The sequence below is a fragment of the Nyctereutes procyonoides genome, unplaced genomic scaffold (genome assembly GCF_905146905.1).
Source record: "Nyctereutes procyonoides isolate TBG_1078 unplaced genomic scaffold, NYPRO_anot_genome, whole genome shotgun sequence".
NCBI classification, from domain to species: Eukaryota; Metazoa; Chordata; class Mammalia; order Carnivora; family Canidae; genus Nyctereutes; species Nyctereutes procyonoides.
Window position 1 is genome coordinate 50,959,112 of NW_026575121.1, and position 21,368 is coordinate 50,980,479.

Below are 21,368 nucleotides of genomic sequence, written 5' to 3' on the forward strand. Positions count from 1 at the left end.
TGGGGGGCACATGATTTAACCCACAACTGAGAGAATTTTGGTGAAAGATTCAGAGTCGTGGCTTTCTGTCTCATCTACCTAATCTACCTAATCTCAAATTTTGTGAGAAATTTCCCAGTTGTTCAAGTCAGTTGAACTCAAGATTTCTGCTACTTCCTGTCAAAGCTCTCTACAGAATTATAAAGACATTTCAGATGGGCTAAGGGTTAGGGCGATGGTAGGTAGGGTGGTTCCTGGAGGAGGGGAACAGCAGTGTAAGAACGAATCTGGGATGCTAACCTTGATGCAGTGCGGAAGGATCAGGGAAGTCTGCTTTGGTCTCGAGCTGTTATTCATTCCTCAATGAAAGCCTATTCAGTGGGAAATATCAGAAAGGGAGACAGAACATAAAGACTCCTAACTCTGAGAAACGAACTAGGGGTGGTGGAAGGGGAGGAGGGTGGGGGGTGGGGGTGAATGGGTGACGGGCACTGAGGGGGACACTTGACGGGATGAGCACTGGGTGTTATTCTGTATGTTGGTAAATTGAACACCAATAAAAAATTAATTTATTAAAAAAAAACAAAAAAAACAAAATGTTTGATTAACCCCCCCCCAAAAAAGAAAGCCTATTCACTAGCAAATGCTGTGCTAAGTGAGGGGGGATTTACTGAGCAAGATAGGTGCCCTCTCTGCCTTTGAAAGATGTGGTGGGGGAAATCCTGAAATAGGAGGTCAAAGAGATAACTGGAGATGGAGAAAAAAAAAGAAAAAGATACGGAAAACCATATTAAAATGTTTGTTATCTTGAGGGAGAGGAGGACCTTGAAACATCTTAAACAGGAGGGTGCTATGAGACAGTTTAATTTCTGCTGCAAATGGAGAATGGTTGAAGAACAGCTACCTGAGGCAGGAAGGCTCAGTAAAGAACTTGTGGAATAATGCAAGTGAAAGATCCTTTAGGACCTCATCACCTTCAAGTATTTCAGAAAGTAGCTGGGAACTTTCACTGTGGCTGAAGCTCTGTCAGAGGGCCGAGCAGTGGGCAGGCACTTAATGTGCCCATGCTGCTATTTCCTCTTCCCCTCTGCACTCCTCTTATGGAATGTGGGTTGGGAAACCATCTCCATGTGTGCATGTCAGGTCCTCTTAGAGGATTTCACAGTGGGTTGTTGGGCCCAGGATGCAATCAAGTCCAAACAGTGTTTGGTTTCATACCCGTCCTATTTCTCTAGGGAGCCTATGCCACCTGCATGGCTGAGTCAGGATCTGGTTCAAGAAAGAGTGACAGAAAAATTCTCCCCTGGGCAGAGACTGAGGCTGTTTTGCCAAGTGAGGCTGGTGCTACCTCTGCTGGACTCCTTTCTTCATGGTGGGTGCTCTCCCAGCATCTCTCAAGTGTGCACAGTTTTACTCTCCTGCATCCCATGGCTCTAAGTAGTGTAAAAAAAGGTCACATGATGCATCCCAAAGTAAAATGGGAACTTGAAAAATCAGCACTTGTTTCTATCATCTTTACTTTACTCTGGGCCATCTTGGAGGCTGGCTCCCACCAATGATGTGTTGTGTACTCTAGCTAATACCATAATCAACAAACCCACTTCAATATCCAACCACTGGGTAACGAGGGAGATGTCCTATAAAAAGCGAAGGGGGTAAGGCCCTCAGATGATTGCTCTAACATAAATCTAGGATCAACTGTCAGGTGTTTTTAACCATCTTCTCTGATGATTTCCTATCAGGCAAGTAGCACGAAGAATGGTGCTTTATGTGACTGGGAATGATAATGACTACTTATTTGTAGCTGCAATGTTTTTAACATTTCTTGCAAAATTTGATTATTTTTCAGGGATTTAACTCATAATTACGTTCATGTGCAAAGAAAAATCTACTCCTAGTCATTTCATACATTAGGCTGTCAACCCTGTCAGCTGTAGAATCACTGATTAGGGGGCCCCATAGTCGCTGGGCTGCTTTCATTAAGATGGTCAAAGTAATCAGGCAGAAAGGCACAATTGAGTAATTGGAGACCTGAAAATGTAATGCTACTTGATTACTATTATGGCTGGAAAATAGAGCAAATCCCAAGGGCCTAAGTTGGATGGCTTTGAAGCAGCCTGGTCTTTCACATGGAATCTAATATACTGACTTCAAAAGTATTACATAGATTATAACATTTTAAAAATGCTTTAGAAGCTCAGAGTTGGGTTGGTTTAGTATATTATTCAACACACACAATGCTATGAGGAAAATACTATTTTACCTAGATTTTTGATGTGACAAAATAAAAGCTTAAAGCCTAATTTGGCCAGTGTCATACAGCTACATAGTGAGGGAGTAGTGATAAGAAATCAGATCTATAAGACAAAACGTGCAGATTATCTGCAATACCTTCTTATACATGTCACAGCCCTTACTCAAAACTTTGATATTCAAAAGTTCTTGAAAATACCTAAAATTTAGGTATTTCTCTTTCTTTCTTTTCTTTCTTTCTTTCTTTCTTTCTTTCTTTCTTTCTTTCTTTCTTTCTTTCTTTCTTTCTTTCTTTCTTTCGTAGCTCAGTTAGTGGCTGAAATCCAATCTGACCTAAGACTTCTTTATTGTCCTTACTTATCTTTCTTTGTCCAGAGGTTGATGTTTTGCTAAAGAAACATTAGCGGGTTAATTACAGGGTGCTGGCTCAAACAATGCAGATCAACAAGGGGGTGATATCACCTTATAACATCTGGAATATTATGAACTCCAAAAGCCATCTGGCTCAAAGAGGTTCTGGGTAAGAGATATAAAATCAGTGACATGAGATTATCAGAGATGGTAAAAGATGAAGGTAAGATTAGAAATTAAGAGAAGACTGTGGACATAAAGAAGGGGACTGAGGGTGCTTTTCTTTTTAGGATCCCCTGTTGCTAGAACAAGGGCTGACCCTTAGTGGGCTTTCAATACTGTGTGAATTAACCTGGCTTCAGAGATAGATTGTGACAATGACAGTCTTGTGGCATTCTGAAAGTGGCGCTCTGCAATTTTCATTTCCCCTGTGAAGGGGCAGACTAGAGACTTAGTGACATCACTGTCCTCTCTGCTTTCATCCCCTCATCCTTGCAGGAAGAGCTGAAGACTCTGGCTCCAGGCCCACAGCATCCCATGTGGCCTGACCACTGGCACTGGTGAGGCTTTGCCTGGAGGGCTCACCGGGGAGGCTGCCATCCCCACACCTGACTTGGTGCACAGTCAATGCAGGGTCCTCTCTGGAGGAAGTTGCAGGCAGAAACTCAGCACCCTCCATTCCAGGCTGCCAAATTCCTGGCCCAGGTGTTTTTACTCCAAGGGTGCATCACCTGGGAGCCTCAACTAAGGCATCTTTCTCTATTCTTCTCACCACATCTATGACCCACTTGACACTCACCCAGTGCTGTTTAGTGGGGAACATGGAATGCTGGGAGCTTGTGCTTATTTCTGCCTGCTGCTTGCACTGTGGCAGTAAGTGAACAAAGACTCCTTATGACTTTCAGTTTGGCTTGCTGTCCTACATCACCACCTGAACAAAGGCCAGGTCAATATCTATCTATGGCCAGTCTTTATGCCTGGGCTCTGGACAGCCCATTTGGGAACCTTTTGCTCCTGTCCTCTGTGTCTGATAACATCTTCACCGTGCCCTCTACTCTCTCTCAACAGCATTTAAACCCAATCACACTTTCACCCAACTTAAAACATTCTTGGTTTTATGTCCTCCTCTCACATTGACCTTTCTTTCTTCTTTAGGTTCTGGAACAAGAATGGCTCACCTCAAACCTTTAGCATATGCTCGCCCCAAACCTGGGCCACCATGTTCCCCTACTTAGCTATGTACAAGTTCTTTAGTAACTGCCTGTTTCAAGAAGCTTTCTTGGATTTTTCCATTCCTGGTTATAGACCTTACCTCTGGGTTCCCAGAGCACCTTGTACTTGCCTTTATCTTGAAGACTAGAAACAGGTGTGGTTCTGTCTTAAGATCACCAAAACTGCCTGGCTCTTTATATGCACTCAAAAAATGCTTGGTGATATGTAACAAACTTAGCACAAGATTTAAAAAAATAACCAGGCTTCATTAGTCTACCAGTATAGACATTTTTTTTGCTCTCAAAGCTTATTTTTTAAAAATGTATTATATCCTACTATTACCCTAAAATTATCCTTCCCATATAATAGGCCTTACTATTTCAGCTTATGGTAAAAAATATATTTTTCATCTTGGTCATTATGTTTTTTCATGTTTCTAAATCCACACAGAGTTAAGTTTCAGAATCTTTGATTAGGGCTGTGTTTTCTACATGAGTTCTGCTTATGAATTGATTGATTTTTAACTTCCTTTTTAGCCTAAGTGAATTCTAATGATAATGCAGAGGCATGAACTAGATAATCTTCTAAAGGCATTTCAAATCTGAAGAGTTTATGAATTTTATTACATGGAAAATCAAAAACCCCTTCTAGATTATGCTTGACATAAAATATATGAACTATAAAATGATAACTCTCACAGACACAAAAAAATGATTTAAAAATTCTGCTATATTTTCATCTATAGGTGCTAAGAGCCCTAGCTTTCATCTTGTCTGGTTTCAGCATCTCATTCTATTAGACTATTTCAAGAATTTTAGAATTGATGCATAATCGGACAATGCTGACAATGTGCTCAAATGCCTGCCCCCTGCAGAAGAGAGCATTTTACATATCAAAACTGAATTATTCCAAGTTCTCAAAAATATAGCTATATTTTTGAACCACTGTTTAAAAGGGAAATTATTTTGATGTTAACCATTATTATTAAAATAGCAAGAAGGAATTAAATTGACTGCATTTTTTATTCTTACCCTTGGAAATGTTGTAAACCTATCCAGTTCTTCGACAAAGCAGAACATCTGCAGACTAATTGCTGACATAACAATCAAGAGGCTGGCAGTAAATACAACCAAACTCCCAAGCTTTTTTCCAGGACCAAATATCTTGTACACAAAGTCTTCTAGTGCAGGTGAGATCTTAATAAGTCGAACTACCCGAAGAACCTGTTGTGAGACAGAAAAACATACATACTTGATCATTTTTTTTTACACTGAATCTTATGTAAGTTCACACGAAAACCTCATTTTTCACAGGACTTCATAAATCGCACTTTTCCATTTGAGCAGCTATAGAAAAACAGAAAAACAGTGGTCTGGGCATATATAAAATACACTAAGTACAAATGGCTGTCTAAGCCAGGTTGGTAAGAGCTCAAGCTGTCTGTGAAATCTTCTCAGGAGAAGAAAAATGAATTGTCCATTATCAATCCAGTAAGGAACAGGAAATGATTTAGAATCTAGATTTTAATTTTTACACAGATAAAATAACATCTTTGGATTTTTACAGCATCCCTAGCTTCCTACTCTTCCTGATTTTCCTTTGGCAAATTATTCCAGCTCCATTCTTGGTCCATGAGGTCCCAAAGGGACTCCATGATGCCCACGATCCACACCTGGAAGTATTCACAACAACCTGAGTCATCCTCAGAACTTTTGTTGGGCCTGTAAGACATGTGTCATTTTTTATTCCCAGTGGGCATTACTGTAAGGACCACAGAAGTCTCGAGCTTCCAGGAGCCATCTTTGCCACTACATGGAGAAAGCCAGCTTAAGAATAATACTGACACAGAAGAAAGGTGAGTGAACATATAGATTGAGACCTTACGATACCATTTTGGCTTCTGCATCATGCCATGCCTGAAGCCACTTTTACTTCCCTAGAACTTGAATTAACAGGAAATACTGATGGTGAGTGAACCTTATCATTCCTATTGTCTACAGAATACAAATGTAACCACGTGTCTAGTAAACTAAAGGACAAATGTTGAAAGAATTGAGAAAATGCATATTTCCTAGTAGTTAATTTTAATTTCTTCATGCAATATTGAAAAAAAGAAAATTTACTTGAAAAATTATGTTGTTCCAAGTAAGCATCATGCTATGGTTAAACCACCAGTCTTCCTGTTAGAAATTACAGGTTCCCAAATCAGAACATATTACACTCAGGTCATCTTTCCAAATAATAAGTGAATAACTTTATCATGTGAGCTATTAAAATATTAAGATTCATATTAATATACAGGATAATAACATGGAAAGATTTCACATTCTTATCAGATTTGTTATTCTCAGACACAAATGATTCGGTATCTAATTAACAGCTGAGTCCAGGCACATTTAAAGGAACAATTTAACTGGCTTATAGCTCAACTTTCAATATAGCAGGTTTCCTCCACATGTATTAAAATCATATTTAAAAGATTGTCTAAGTAATTTTGAATTCTATCTCAAATTATAATAAAACAGCCTCTGCACATCTGTGCAATTTTGATAAATTAATATTTCATTAGCTAGAAGAAGCAGAACTTAACACGATTCCTACATGGCCAATTTGATCAACATTTTCAAAGGGGTAAGCCTGCATCTCTGGAAAGGCAAAATCCTTATCAATGACTCTAGTTATGCCTTTTCATTTGTTTGGGGATAAATATGCTTTTCACTCTGTTTATCCAATAAAGCCTTTTGATTTTGTGTTGCCGCAGATATGGAATAAAGTAAACCATATTCTCAAAGATAAGCACTGTAGAACATTTTGTGGTTGCTTCCAAAGCTCATTCTCCTAGTCATATTTCTAAGTCTGTCTCTTTAGGATCACTCTGTTAATTACAAGTGAGATACTTTAGAGATTGCATGGCTAAGAATATAGATATGAAACTGAACTTCTTAGTAATGAGTTTCCACCACTTGCCAGTTATGTGGTCTTAGGCAAGTTATCAAATGTCTTGGGACCTCAGTTTGCATGGATACTCTCTGTCTCCCAGGATTGTGGTGAGTAATGAACAGCAAAAGGCAGTTAGCACAGTGCCTGGCATGTGGCAAACACACAATAAATACCACCCAACATCATCATGATTACCTGGGTGTTACAGCTGTAGCATTTTGTGAAACTATTTCTTCCTATAGGACAATGGTGCTCTTTGCTCATTCCAGTCCAGCCACGTTGAAAACAAGCATGTTTTCACCTCAGGACAGGTGCCATGAGGTTTTCTTGGCTTGCCCCTTCACTTCTCTTAGTCTCTGCTCAAAAGCAACCTCTCCGGAGAGGGCTGCCATTATGAGCAATGGATCTAAACTAGCACACCCCCCCCACATCTATCCCTTTTACTCTTGTTTCTCCTTTATAACATTTCTACCACTTTATTCCACATTCTTATGTATACTTGTTTGTGAACTGTTTGCCCTCAAGAATGGAAGCTTCCTGAGGTGGGGTTTTCCTCTGTTTGTTCATCTCTGTCCTCTGCATCTGAAACTGGGCCTGGCACATAGTAGGTGCTCAGTAAATATCAATTTGAATAAATAGATGAATTACACCAATAATTGTTCTCAGAGATAACTGATACTATAAATGGAGTCATTTTGTACTAAACTGTTGACTTCACCTAAATATGAAAATGTGAAATTCATGCCATGTTGCCAACATAATGAGAAACGGCCAAGTCAGATGAGAAGTTGAGGACTCACAAGGGAGACCAAAGTGGGCCCAAGAGGAGCCATTGTGTTCAGAACAGTGGTTTCTTATCTGTGAATCTGCTAAAATCTCTGAACTTCTTCAGAGATGGATATTTTAGCCATATAATAACTGAGGTAGTATTTAATTATCTCATTAGAAACATATAAACATGGTTATGTATAGGGAAATGCAAATGAAAATCACTTAACCATTAACATAAATTAAACTATTATAGATTATAATCCAGGATCAAAGACAATGCTGAAATTACAAACTTCATTGATGGCGTATTATTTGACCATATCTCTCTACATATAAAATCATTAGAACCATGAATATCAGTTTTAGATATTTTGTGAAACATAGGCCAGTAGAAAAAAAAACTAGAGATAATGAATCATGTCTCTAAGTAATCACAAATTCATGATAGTCATTATTTTTATGGTCAAATTTGCATATGACTTGTGAAGCTATTCCTAATGTTCACCATTTTAAAAGTTCCCATTTTTCTTTCACAAACAATTCCAGAATAAATAGATTTGTATTCAAAATTGTAATCTATATCTTTTTACTAAAAAATTATCTGTGAGAAACTATAGGAATTTTAAAGGCCTGAATATATTTTGCATATGTATTCTTGCTGAAATGGGCATCAATATTTTTCTTACTTTGGTTGACTTCATAGGTTTATAAAAGATATCTTGCTGTTTTGCTTATCAGGCATATTTTCTATAATTATGTACAATGATTCTCAAATGTAAGTACTAAATGCTCATGTTGATTTTGTAAATCTAGACAGCAGCACCCAAGAACATACAATGGCATGATTGGGAAGTGCATTTTGTATCAAGAGTTTTAAATGTGTGTATATCTCTTGCCCCAGCCACCTCACCTATGATAACCAAGACTAAAGATATAACCCAACAAATGACAAGGGATTTATGTCCAAAAATGTTGATATACTGAAAGCTTGAACCACGATATCCTCTGTGATTTCAATATGTTTGGCAGTGACTACTAGAGCTCAGCTTTTTACTTACATATGCAGGACATTTGTTATCATTTTTGTGAATTATATTCTCAGGTCCTTTCCCAAGGTATTAGAAACAGAGTCTCAAGTTGTAATCTGGCAGCTGAAGTTAAAATTGCTCTGAAAATAACAGCTTTGGAATCACCAATAAATAAAATTAGTGAAGTTCAAATGCACTTTATTTTTTCATCTGAGAAATTTACACCTAAAACATCTCCATTTATTACTGTGCATTTTCAGAGTTTTCATTAACTCAGTAATGAATTATGAATGAATTTTTGGTACTGAAGATGTCATTGAGCATATCTCAAGTTTGTGTTTATTGTATAATAATTATATATAACTACTTAATATAATTCTGTGTAGTTGTTATAGTGTGACTGCTATTTTCTCTGGAAGAAAAAAAATTCTACAAATAGACATTATTGATATTACCTGAAAGTATGTGAACTGAGAATGATAAAGATCTGGATATACATGAAGAGTAGTTCCAATTACGAGTAGTAGTTCAAATTTGTGGAGAGAAGAGCTGATATATCCAGTAAATCCTAAACACCATATCTTCAGAAGTGCTTCCAAATCAAAAAGTACTGTGAAAGCCACCTGGAGAAACAAAGAGACAGTGAAACTAAAACCTAAAACTATAATTTATTTCAAAATATTTCATACATGTGTTAATGTGTGAATTTCAGCTGCTATTATATAAAATGAGAAGCCCACAAGGATCTAGAATGACATGCTATAAAAAATGGTTTTGAAAAACACCAACTAGAGTATAACAGGTCAAATACATCTTAAGCAAGTAGCAAAATGTGTTAAAATCTTAAGTGTTTGTAAGTGGTATTATTTCTTTATTATTCACTTTTTGGTATTATCTAGAAGTCACCATCATTCTTTGAATATTATATACACAGAAAGGCTGCATTTTCTCATAATTTGGATTTTCTGAAGATAGTTTCTATAATGCCCATGGTATATTATAAAATGATTTGCATATTACTAAGCATCATTAAACTAAAATAAGAAAGTGTAGATCTCATTTATGCTTTGGGCCACATAAACAAGCAAAGAAATATGGATTCTATATCAAGCAATTTATGTGTGTGTATATATACAATAATTAAGAAATTTAATAATAATTAAGAAAATTAACAATGAATATTACTATATTAATGAGTATAACCTTTTAATCTATCACATTAATTCTATGAATTTACTATTACAAATACCAATGTTATAAAACAAACTTATAAACATGGCATGTTATTTTTCCTTTACTTGTCCTATGGGTTAGAAAATGCATTCTATAAAGAAGTTTGCAACTGGAATTAAGTTGTAATACATAAGATTAACTTCGAATTAAAGAGCATAAGAATGAGGGCTGGAATTAGTCAAACAAATCCCTCTGAGAAGATATCAGATGATTTAATGGAAAACAGTAATAGCGGAGAGCTTCCCTCTTTTCTTCTAGGACAACATAGAGTATCAGAAGGGATTTTTTCCTCCAATCATAATACATAATAAAGGCCGTATTTGAAAAAACCTACTGGTAACATCATACTCAATGGTGAAAAACTGAGAATTATTCCCCTAAAATCACTAACAAGACAACAATGTTCATTCTCACCACTTTTACTCAACATAGTACTGTAAATACAAGCCAAGCAATCAGACAAGCAAAAGAAATAAAAGGCATCCAAACTGGTAAGGAATAAGTAAAAGAACTAGGACAAACCATCTCAAAATTTGTATGGAACCACAAAAGACCCAGAAAAGCCAAAGCAATCTTGAAAAAGAAGAAAATGGGAGGTATCAGAATGCCAGATTTCAAGATACTCTACAAAGCTGTAGTAAGCAAAACCGTATGACACTGGCTCAAAAATTAGCATATAGATCAATGGAACAGAAGAGGGAGCCCAGAAATAAACCCATGCTTATTTGCTCAATTAATCTATGAGAAAAGAGGCAAGAATATCAAATGGGGAAAAGTCTCTTTTCAATAACCCCACTGGTGTTGGGAAAATTGGACAGCTCCCATTTTGGGTGCATTATTTACAATGGTTATATCTTCTTGTTGGATTGTTCCCTTTATGATTATATTGGGTACTTCTATATCTCTTGGTACAGTCTTTGCTTTAAAATCTATTTTGTCTGATATAAATATTGCTACCTTAGCTTTCTTTTCACCTCCATTTGCATGATGTGCTTTTCCATCCCTTTACTTAATGTATATTAAGTCTGAAATAAGTCTCTTTTAGGCAGTATATAGATGGGTCTTTTTTTTTTATTCATTCTCTCATGCTATGTCTTTTGATTGGAGCATTTATTCCATTTTCATTCAGGGTAATTACTGATAGGAATGTACTTACTGCCATTTTGTTTCTTGTTTTATGGTTATTTTTGTATTTCTTCTTGGTTCCTTGCTTGCTCTCTTCTCTCACAGTTTGCTGGCTTTCCTTATTGACATATTTGGAGCCCTTTCTCTTTATTTTTTGCATATATAGTACTGGTTTTTGACTTTTGGTTATCATTAGGTTTGTATCTAACGTCTTATGCATATAACAGTCTATATATTAAGTTGATGGTTGCTTAAATTTGAATCTATTCTTTACTCCTCTCCCCTCCATGTTTTTAGGTATATGGTGTCATACTTTATATCCTTTTATTTATGAATCCCTTGACTGATTTTTATAGATGTTCTTAATTTTACTGTCTTTGTGTTTCCTGCTTTTCTTACTCTTACTTGTGGTCTTATTTTTCCTTCCTTCTAACACTTCTTGTAGAGCTATCATTTAATGGTCACGGATTCCTTTAGCTTTTGTTTGTCTAGGGAACTCTTTATCTCTCCTTCATTTCTGAATGATAGCCTTACTGGATAGAGTATTCTTGGCTGCAGGGTTTTTTTCAGTACTTTAAATATATTATGACTCTCCCTTTTGGCCTGAAAAGTTTCTGCTGAAAAATCATCTGATAGCTGTATGGGGTTTTCCTTTTATGTAACTGCTTTCTTTTTTCTTGCTGATTTTAAAATTCTCAATTTGTCACTACTTTTTGCCATGCAGGGCAATGTCCCCTGTTCACCAGTACTTGGTGCTTCAAGGGTATCTCCTATGTATGTTGTGTGTGCCCTAGTATTATGGCTAAGCCATTTCTGCCTTCAGTCTAGTCATCTGGAATCACTCTCTTTGCCTGTTTTGGGCAGGGTTTGGTCCCTGTGTTGTTAGTGGGCTGCTCTGGGGCTACCCTGGGCTTGAGTTGAATCATATCAGGCATTTTCTAGAGATACAGTAGCACCAAACTGTAGGGTTCCCTGTGTTGTCCCCTGAGAAACTTTTGTTGGTAGTTGGGGCCAGTAGTCAGACCAGATGTCTGTTCCCAACCCACTGCTGGAACTAGCTGACTGGTGTGTGTGGTTATCTTCCCTTTTCTCCAAGGTAAGAGTCACTTGGGGTGGTGCTACCCCTATTGGGGCTGCTTAAGTACTGCCAGGCTTGTGGCACTGCTTTGGATGGGTTCCAGCCAATGGTGTACTGAAGGGGCAGATCTGCAGGAAAACTCATGGATGGGACATGCTGTTAGCATATTAGGTGGAGAATGTTTTCCCCATTCTGGTTCCCACAGGTATACAAGTGTCTTGGCTAGGGGGTAGGGGAGGGAAATTGCACCTGTCATCTCTTTTATTCTTGAAGTCTCCCAAGGACCTTTGCTCCTCTAGCACATGCTCTATGATTAATAAACAAATCTCCCTTCCATAAACCTCAGTTGCTTTTCAAATTGCTGCTTCTATGCTATATCTCCCTGGGGCTTTTTTTGTGCTGTCTCTTTAAGGGTGGGGACTCAGTTTCCTATTGTCCTCTAAGCTCTCCCAGAGCAAAACCTGCTGGTTTTTAAAGTTCCAGGTTTTAAACCCCAGTGATTGTAAGAACTCCTGAAATTACACCCCTCTGGTTTTCAAAGTTAAATTATGGGGATTTGTTTTCCTTATGTGAGCTTCCTGTACCTCTGGTGTCTGGCATGAAGACACCTTCTCCACGTTCAGGCATTCCTCCCTCCCATGAATAGTCCCTCAGATTCATTTAGCTCTCTGCCCTTCCTACTGTCTTCAATGTGACTTCTTCTCTCCATTTAGTTGTGGAGAGCCTGTTCTGCTAGTCTTCTGGTTGTTTTCTGGATTATTTACACTGATGTGGGTGTTACCTACTCGTATCTGTGGGACAAACTGAGCTTAGGGTCCTCCTACTCTGCCATCTTTACCCAGAAGTCTTCAGTGTTTATTTAATTCAACATTTTCTTTACTGATTTAATGAAGGGTACTACTTCCTTGATAGGGAATCATCAGGGGGAAAATGATTAAGCATTTCACTACTTCTAAAACAAGACTACACCAACTATCTTTATGTAATATTAGTATTTTATTAGGCTTTTATATGTACACATACATTTTCAAAGCTGGCATTGCTGGAGCAAAAGACAGTTTTGCATGTTTTAAATTTTAGGCAATATTAAGGGATTACTTTCAAGATATTAGAGTAAGTTTTTTGCCTTCTAGCAAGGTAGGAAAGGCTTTCTTGTCCTAAATCTGTACTACCACCAGATGTAATCAAACTTAATCAAACCTTTACTTATCTGTTCATATATGTATTGATCATTCAGATTTTTCTTTTTAATACAATTTTCCTGTTCATAACCTTGCCAATTTTCTATGGTGGCATTTTATCTTTCTTATCAGTTTTCAGAGCTGCTGATATTAAGGACATTAATCTTTGTCTGCTATATGAACTGCAAATATTTTTTTCCCTAGTCAATAGTTTGATTTTTAAATTTGGTGGCATTAGCTCTACCAGTACTTTAGATTTTATATGGTCACATATTTCTATCTTTATCTTTTCAAATTTTTTCTTTACCTTTTAAAACAAAATAGGACTTTAGAAGGACTACTACCGAGTCTTCATATCAAAAAACCACAGTTTTTCTACTTATTTTGGACTATGTTCTTTAATAAAAATTTCCCCCATTAAGAGGTTATTGTTTGCTTGTGAAATTTATTTCTATGAATTTATTATCATGATAACTAATGTAAATGCAATTTTTTCTTTTCTTTTCTTTTTTTTTTTTTTTTTTTTACCATTTCTGCCTAGTTAGTTCCAGTGGAGGAAAAAAGCTATTGGTTTATCTATGTTGATTTTCTATAACCGCCTTACTAGATTTTTCTAATTATAATATTTTAAATAATACCTCCTGAGTTTTATAGAAATATGTATATTTCATCTTCAAATGAAGATAAGATTTTTAAAGACTTATTTTGGCGTTAATTGTATTAATTCATTAGCTATAATGCTGCATCTGTATTGTAATACTCACTTCCGATTAAGTGGCAGTAAGAAAGATCCATAATTTACTCCCATTTTCAAAGGAAGTTTTCCAGCATTCATGTATAATGGTTGCAATGGGTTTTGGTAATTAATTGCTACCATGTTTAAGGACATTCTTCTTCTTCCTATTCTACTTATAGGATTTTAGCTCTTAATTCATTGAGGCAATGAAATATATCACAAGGGTCCTTGATGTTGACCATTTATATATTCCTGGGAATAAGTCTTTAGATGGTAATGCTAACCTGCTGAATTTTGTTGCATAGCATGTTATTTATACTATTTGTAGTAATTGTCATATATGAAATTGGTCTATAATTTTACTTGTACTACCATTATCAGCTTTTGATTAAGCTTATGCTAGCTTTTTCAAACTTACTGTGGAGTTTTCCACCTTTTGCATGATCTGCAATTTCTTAAATAAGAATCATCTTATCTTTGGGATGCCTGGGTGGCTCATGGCTGAATGTCTGCCTTTGGCTCAGGGCGTGATCCTAGGGTCCTGGAATCCAGTCCTGCATTAGGCTCCCTGTGAGGAGCCTGCCTCTCCCTCTCCCTCTGCCTTTGCCTCTTTCTCTCTCTCACGAATAAATACATTAAAAAGGAATGTTTTTTAACCATTGAAAAAAGGAATTATCTCATCTTTGAGAGTAGGTACAATCCATGGGAAATCCAACCCCATGTGAGGGCAGGCTTGTGTTGACACATTTTTAGTAAATCTTACTCTTTATCTATCCATCTGGAGTCAAAGTCAAGACTGAAGCTTTCCTCATCATATTCTTCTGAGAGTGGACTTTTTCCTTCTTTCATTGAAGTACAGACCTTAGGTGTCCTATGTGATGCAGGGGTCTCTGTCCTGGCACCTCACCTTCACAGCCTCTTTTATCCTGATTATAGCTCTTAAAATGGAAAGTTTTATGTGACAAATGTTCTTGGGTAGCTGTAGTGTTAGTGCCTACCTCATATTCTGCACTCATATCACATTTAACTTTTGTCCTTGAGAATATTCCTTAATCTTTTGCATGTTCTGCTAAGCATTTAAAGTGTTTTAATATTTTAGGTGTCACTTTTACTTGTTTCATTGAGAGATGATTTTCAGTCACCTTTTGGGGCCATCCTGTATGTGTTTCCTATGACCAATATACTTGAGTTTGTGTTTAAGCATAATCAGATTTCTATGTCATTTGAGAGGAAAATTCAACCTGTACATATTTAATGTACCATAATTAGATTTGGTCTTAGTTCCAGTTTTTTGTATGTCATTGTTATTTCATCTTTTAATGTTTTCTTGTCTTTTCTGATGTGGTCGAACTGTTGTTGATTTCTCCACCTTCCCTCCTCTCCCCACTAATTTCGACATTTCACTCTGCTTTTCTAATCCCCCAGTTCAATTCCCAATGGTCATAAATCAATCTATCCTTTTTTTAAAATTATTGCATTGAAATGGAATAATAATAAGCTCCTCTCCCATACAAATTTGCTTGCTCACCCATCCCTCACATACTTGCCATCTACAAATTTAGCAGCATGTTTATCTATCACCCCATGCTTCATGGGTGTCATGCCTCTTCCTAAATCCTGATTTTAAAAAATTGTTTACATATTTACTTCTAGTTTCTTGAACCATAACTATCTGTTTTTCCCAAGGATTTTGGTGTGACATTTTTATTGTCATCTTTCATTTGGATCTGACACCCATCTCTTTTCTTTCCTTGTTAGCCTCTATGTCTGCTTTTCCTTTGCTACTTCTCTAATATACTTACAATTAGCATACTTTGGAGTGGCTTGCTCAGATAAATACTACAGGTTGTATACTCTCTTAAACCTTCCCTATCCAAAATGCATTTTCCCCCAAATTTTTATTTTAATTCTAGTTAACATATAGTGTAATACTGATTTCAGGAGTAGAATTTAGTGATTCATCATTTACATATGACACCAAGTGCTCATCATATCAAGTGCCCTCCTTAACACCCATTACCCACCAAAATGCATTTTTAACATGGACATGACTATCCTGACTGCATACAGTTTCTTTCCTTTCAATGGTCTGTGTATATATTGACTCATCATTTTCTACCTTTCAATATTGTAGATGAACAGTATATTTATTTTGATTTTGCAGATTATTTAAGCCTGTTCAGAGGCTTAATAATTTTTTTTATGCTTGTAACCAAGGAAGGTCACCAGGATATGCCTAGGAATGTACTTTTTTTTTTTTCATTTAATCTCTCTGAGATTTATTGTCTCCTTTCAATCTACTGATTTATGCTTTTCCTCAATTTAGAAACACTTCTCTCTCTCTCTCATTCATTATTACTTTTCTTCTATCCATTCTTTTTCCTTCAGGGTCTTGTATTGGTCACATCAGAGTGGCTAGTCTCTTTTGCTTTTTCCCCTCATGATTTCTGCCATTTCTTTGAGGTTTTCTTACCCCACCTGATCTCCCATATTATCATTCTTTCTCAACAATAATCATACCCTTTTTCAGTTCATTTTTTGAAAATTTTAACCAAAGTTTCAGAAAATTTGTTTTGTGCCTTAATTGCCTATGCTTGAGATATTAAAAACAAACAAAACAAACCTTACTATATCTTCCATCAATTGTACTCGATTGGGAAACTCTTGTACTCATTCATCTTGGTTTTCTGAGTTTCATCCTCAATTTCTGGGTCCCTTTGTAGGAGAATACTTTTTCTTTACTTATTTACCATTTTTATGGTAAGTGACCTAATAACTCAAGGTCTATCTGCTGGGCACCCATGGGAGGGAGCTGCTCCATGTCAAGGCTCCTCTTAGGCTGGTGAAATCCATTTCCAACTGCTTCTACCTAGAAGTAATTCAGCTTCTAGTAATGCTCCCTTCCTGGCTCATCAAGATCAGTGGGATTCTTTTGGTTTTCTCTGGACCACAAGCAACCACTGAGCAGGTGTAACTCCTTTGCAGGGTCAGCCCCAGATATCCAGGGAATCTAAATCTCTGCCATGTCCTAACAAAGAGGCAAGTTTTCTCTAGCCCTGGCTTCTTAGTCTCATAACAATATGAAAGAAATCCTCCAGACATTGGAGATCTCTGGAGTAACTGAAAACACAGATGGGTCCTAAAGGTCTAACCTGCAGCCTGACCTGGATGTCATATTAGCAGAGGGAGCAATGACAGGCACCTACACATCCATTTCTAGTCTTCACCTGTAGTTTCAAACTTGCATTCCAGAGGAAAGAATGAAATCCATATCAAAGTGTCTTTTTGTTTTTAAAGTTGGGAACTACTAATAAGTACCTGAAATACATCCAAATAGATCATCAAATTATATATAAATACAACTAATCACTTTGCTAACTTTGTATCTGCTATCAAAAAGACAGATGGAATTATCTCTTTAAAGGATTATAATTCATGATTAAATATGCAGCTGGATCCATTTGCATTATTATTTGCTCAGTGGGAAAACCTATATACTTTTCAAACCCTCTTATGGCCACTAAAAAAGGATTTAGCAAACTGTTATGTGATTATATGTAAATACCATATTCCCACTCATATTCCTCCTGGAGTTTCTGATTCTAGTACTTGTGGGAAACAATACCTCATTTTTAACATTATTAATTACTTATTATAAGATAATATTCTAGTTCTCTGAGAAACTATAATCCCAAAGTGGTAAAATTTTATGAAAAATGTTATACATGAAAATATATGTAACTTACTTATCCTACGGGTTACTTTGGGGTAAGGAAGAACTATGTCAGGAATTAAAGGAGGGATTTAGGAAAATTAAATTAGCTTACTGCTCATCAGCTATTTTAGTGGAGGCTAGAAGGTTTAGTGCAGGATTTCAGTTTAGAAGGAGAGGAGAGGAGCAGTTAAGGGGGAAGCTAGAGCAACACTTCTCAATGGGTGGCTCCAGCTTGTGTCAGCGAAATGAGCCTTGACAATAGCTGGACAGAGAGGAACTTGCCAGGGTTGTGCTGTTGGCCATACAAAAGGGAGAAGACCCCAGGGCTGCCTGCAGAACCTCAATACTTAGAAGGACTGCTCAGAAGAATCATCTAGGAATGTGTCCAGTCTTGGGCTTTCCACAAATCCCAGGCAGATGGCCTGGGAGTGCATGTGCCATTGCTGTGCTTCCTCGCGTCACAGCCCACCACATGGACAAGATGCCCTAGGATGTTCCTCTGTCTCTCATCCTTGCAGCACATTATGCTATGTGTGAGTGCTTACAAGTTGAAACTCATCTTTTCAAGAGCAAAGATAAGATTTGTAAAGGCTTTTTTTTTTATTTGACAGAGAGTGCACAGAAGCATGGGGAATGGTAGACAGAGGGAGGAGAAGCAGACTCCCCCCTGAGCAGGGAGCCTGGCACAGGTCTTGATCCCAGGACCCCTAGATCATGACCTGAGCCAAAGGCAGAGGCTTAACTGACTGAGCCACCCAGGCGCCCTGAAGGTAAGATCTGTAAGTGTGATAAACTTTCCATATATATTGTCACATTATTTGAAATAACTTGGAAACAGTACACAAATATTTCTCTCAAAATGTTCTCATTCATTTGGGAAATATAAATAATAGTGAAAGGGAATATAAGGGAAGGGAGAAGAAATGTGTGGGAAATATCAGAAAGGGAGACAGAACATAAAGACTCCTAACTCTGGGAAACAAACTAGGGGTGGTGGAAGGGGAGGAGGGCGGGGGGTGGGGGTGAATGGGTGACGGGCACTGAGGGGGGCACTTGACGGGATGAGCACTGGGTGTTCTTTTGTATGTTGGTAAATTGAACACCAATAAAAAAATAAATTTATTTAAAAAATTTTCCTATATCAGTGTTTTCCAATCTTTTTTTTTTTTTAGATCACCCTCTCCTTCCCAACCAGGAGTCTTTTTAGATATTTTGTTCCTAACACCATGCCATATGGAATCTTAATACCAAAGATATTTTATATATCTGTTTATATACTTCACATATCTATTTCTACTCTATAAACAGAGCAAAAATTGGTTCTTAGGGAGGCAAAAAATCTTGAAATAGTAAGATTTTTTTTTGCCTCCCTAAGAACCAATTTTTACCCCTTTATAGGTGTTTTACTCCCTGTTGAAAATGCATACTTTATAGATGTATCTGGTTTAATGTCACCATAGCAAAGTTAAATATTTTCAGGAATGCAGGCTATAGGAGTTCTTCAAGCACTATATTCTATTATTTCTTTTCCACATTTTTAATTTTATAATAATACTTATTTCATTTAATATATACCATAACGTACTCTCTTGTCCTCAAGAAAATTACCAATAATGGAATATATATCTAAAAATTAAAGGAGTTATTCCAAAAAACAGTTTTATATTTGTTTCCAGAAAAGCGCATCACTCGTGAAAATAATTTTTTAGAGTGCAAAGCATGAGAAATTAATTTAAAATGCTTGTTTTCTAAAAGAACTCGCAATTGGATTTGTGATGTGAACAGGTAAAACAGTAAGATGATTGCCAAATTTCTGACACTAAGGAGAAAAATAACCAAATGGAAAATGACATGCATAATGTAAATATAACAATAGAAATCGTTCTGCCCTTTTAAATCAATGAATAATGTATGAACATTTATAGGTGACAAATTATAAATGAGCTGATTGTGCCATGCAGGTCTGAGAAGATAAAATGGTAGAAGTGCTGCCCAAATGTAGGAAAGATATTTGAAATGTATTATCCAAGATTTGTGTTGTGGTCTCTATCTCATATTTGCAAAGAAACACAATGGATATTATGAGAAAATGAATGCATATTTGTCACAAAAGAAGATCATAGTACAAAAGTCACAAGAAATCTAATTCAGGTAACCCTATTTTCCTAAATGAAATTCAGATTAAATTACACCAAAGTAAATGACTATCTGCGTCACTCTAGAGGTGTCTGTAAATCACTTGTTCTTTATCTATACTGTACTGTCCATATTCTACATTAAGAGCAAACTTTTGAAATGGGTCATTGAATAGTTGAAAATGTCATTATTATATGATTTTTCACATAACACGGTACTGTCCAAGTCCTTTAGAAGAAAGGACTAAAAATGTTATTGTCAGAAAAAAACTTATTTAATGAAAATTTCCAAAAATGATATTAAACTTAATGATAATATGAAAGATTGCTGCTATGGTAAATGAGTCACTTTCTTAATTTGGTCGTTTCTTGTGATAATGAGGTGAAATATGGGTGTCAGATTTTGTTGGAAGTAAAATAAACGGGTCTTTCATTAATTTCATTTTAACAAATATCATAAAGCCAAATGTCTTCAGAGGGACACAGAAACTACTTTTCTAGAAAAGATGACTTTCTGAAAGATGGCAAACAGTCCAGACTTTACAAAGGCCTTTCTGCTTCTAACACACAGCTGTCATAGAAAAACAGGAAACCGAAGAGACATCCTAAAAAAGGTAAACCTCTTTGTTCACCAGAAATGCTGTTCTTCATTGCTTGCTTAATTGTGCTAGCTCTCCCATCAATTCGTGACTTTCTTAAAAGAGGAATTTTGTTGAAATTGTTAATCTTCTGTGCATAACACTGTGCTGATAAGTTTCTGTTAAACATACAGTCTTGGCGGAGCAGTGGATGACCCTACACCTGGCGAAATGGAGCTCGAGGCCATGAGCAGATACACCAGCCCAGTGAACCCTGCCGTCTTCCCCCATCTGACCGTGGTGCTATTGGCAATTGGCATGTTCTTTACCGCCTGGTTCTTCGTTTATGAGGTCACCTCCACCAAGTACACTCGGGATATCTACAAAGAGCTCCTCATCTCCTTGGTGGCCTCACTCTTCATGGGCTTTGGAGTCCTCTTCCTGCTGCTCTGGGTTGGCATCTACGTATGAGCTCCAAAGGGTTCCAACAAGGTGACTTCACTGAACTCCTGCTTTTGTAAATTAATTTTTTTACTATTGCTGGAAGTGTCCCACCTGCTGCTCCCAATAAAGGCAGATGTGTGACCGTCAAAAAAAAAAAAAAACATACAGTCTTATGGGGATACACATATATATTTTTATATTTTTATATAATGGTAGAAAAGTACTGTTCAAGTTTTATTACTAAGAAAATGAGAGTATCTATTTTAACATATAATTATGTTCATTATAAAATTGATTTTATGTATAATATTAATAATGTATTATCTAACATCAGAATTAAAAATAAAAATTCTTAAAAAAGAAAGTAAATTTACCTTTTTATGTTTATAGATAACCTAAAAAAGCAAAGAAATGTTTTTCCTTTTTCTTACTAATTTTAAATTTAGGTTCGTCCAGAGAAGCAAAACTGGTCTCCAGTTATACAACAGAAGCTAAACAGCTTAATTTATGCTTAAAGGATGTGTTTTAGACTGCAAGTTGATTCTAATGGGTAGAGTGGTTTATTCTGAATTTTTGAAATTATCCTGGAATATGCGGGAACTCAAGAAA

At 36.6% G+C, this 21,368-nt stretch overlaps 2 protein-coding genes across 2 annotated transcripts in view; one reads left to right on the plus strand and one right to left on the minus strand.

Moving 5' to 3' along the window:
• Positions 1–21,368, minus strand: part of NALCN (sodium leak channel, non-selective) — a 318,102-nt gene that overhangs the window by 148,320 nt on the left and 148,414 nt on the right. Inside the window, exons 12-13 of the mRNA XM_055335586.1 lie at positions 8,990–9,157; positions 4,827–5,018 (exon numbers count right to left, since the gene is read on the minus strand). Of these exons, the coding sequence (XP_055191561.1) occupies positions 4,827–5,018; positions 8,990–9,157 (360 nt within the window). The remainder of the gene's footprint in view (positions 1–4,826; positions 5,019–8,989; positions 9,158–21,368) is intronic.
• Positions 20,529–20,900, plus strand: LOC129516283 (transmembrane protein 258). Its single transcript, XM_055335585.1, has one exon. The coding sequence runs from the start codon at positions 20,547–20,549 to the stop codon at positions 20,784–20,786; it is 240 nt and encodes a 79-aa protein (XP_055191560.1). The 5' UTR covers positions 20,529–20,546; the 3' UTR covers positions 20,787–20,900.

Excerpts from the sequence above, each read along its gene's own strand:
- LOC129516283 (XM_055335585.1), top strand. The coding sequence starts at position 20,547 with ATGGAGCTCGAGGCCATGAGCAGATACACCAGCCCAGTGAACCCTGCC.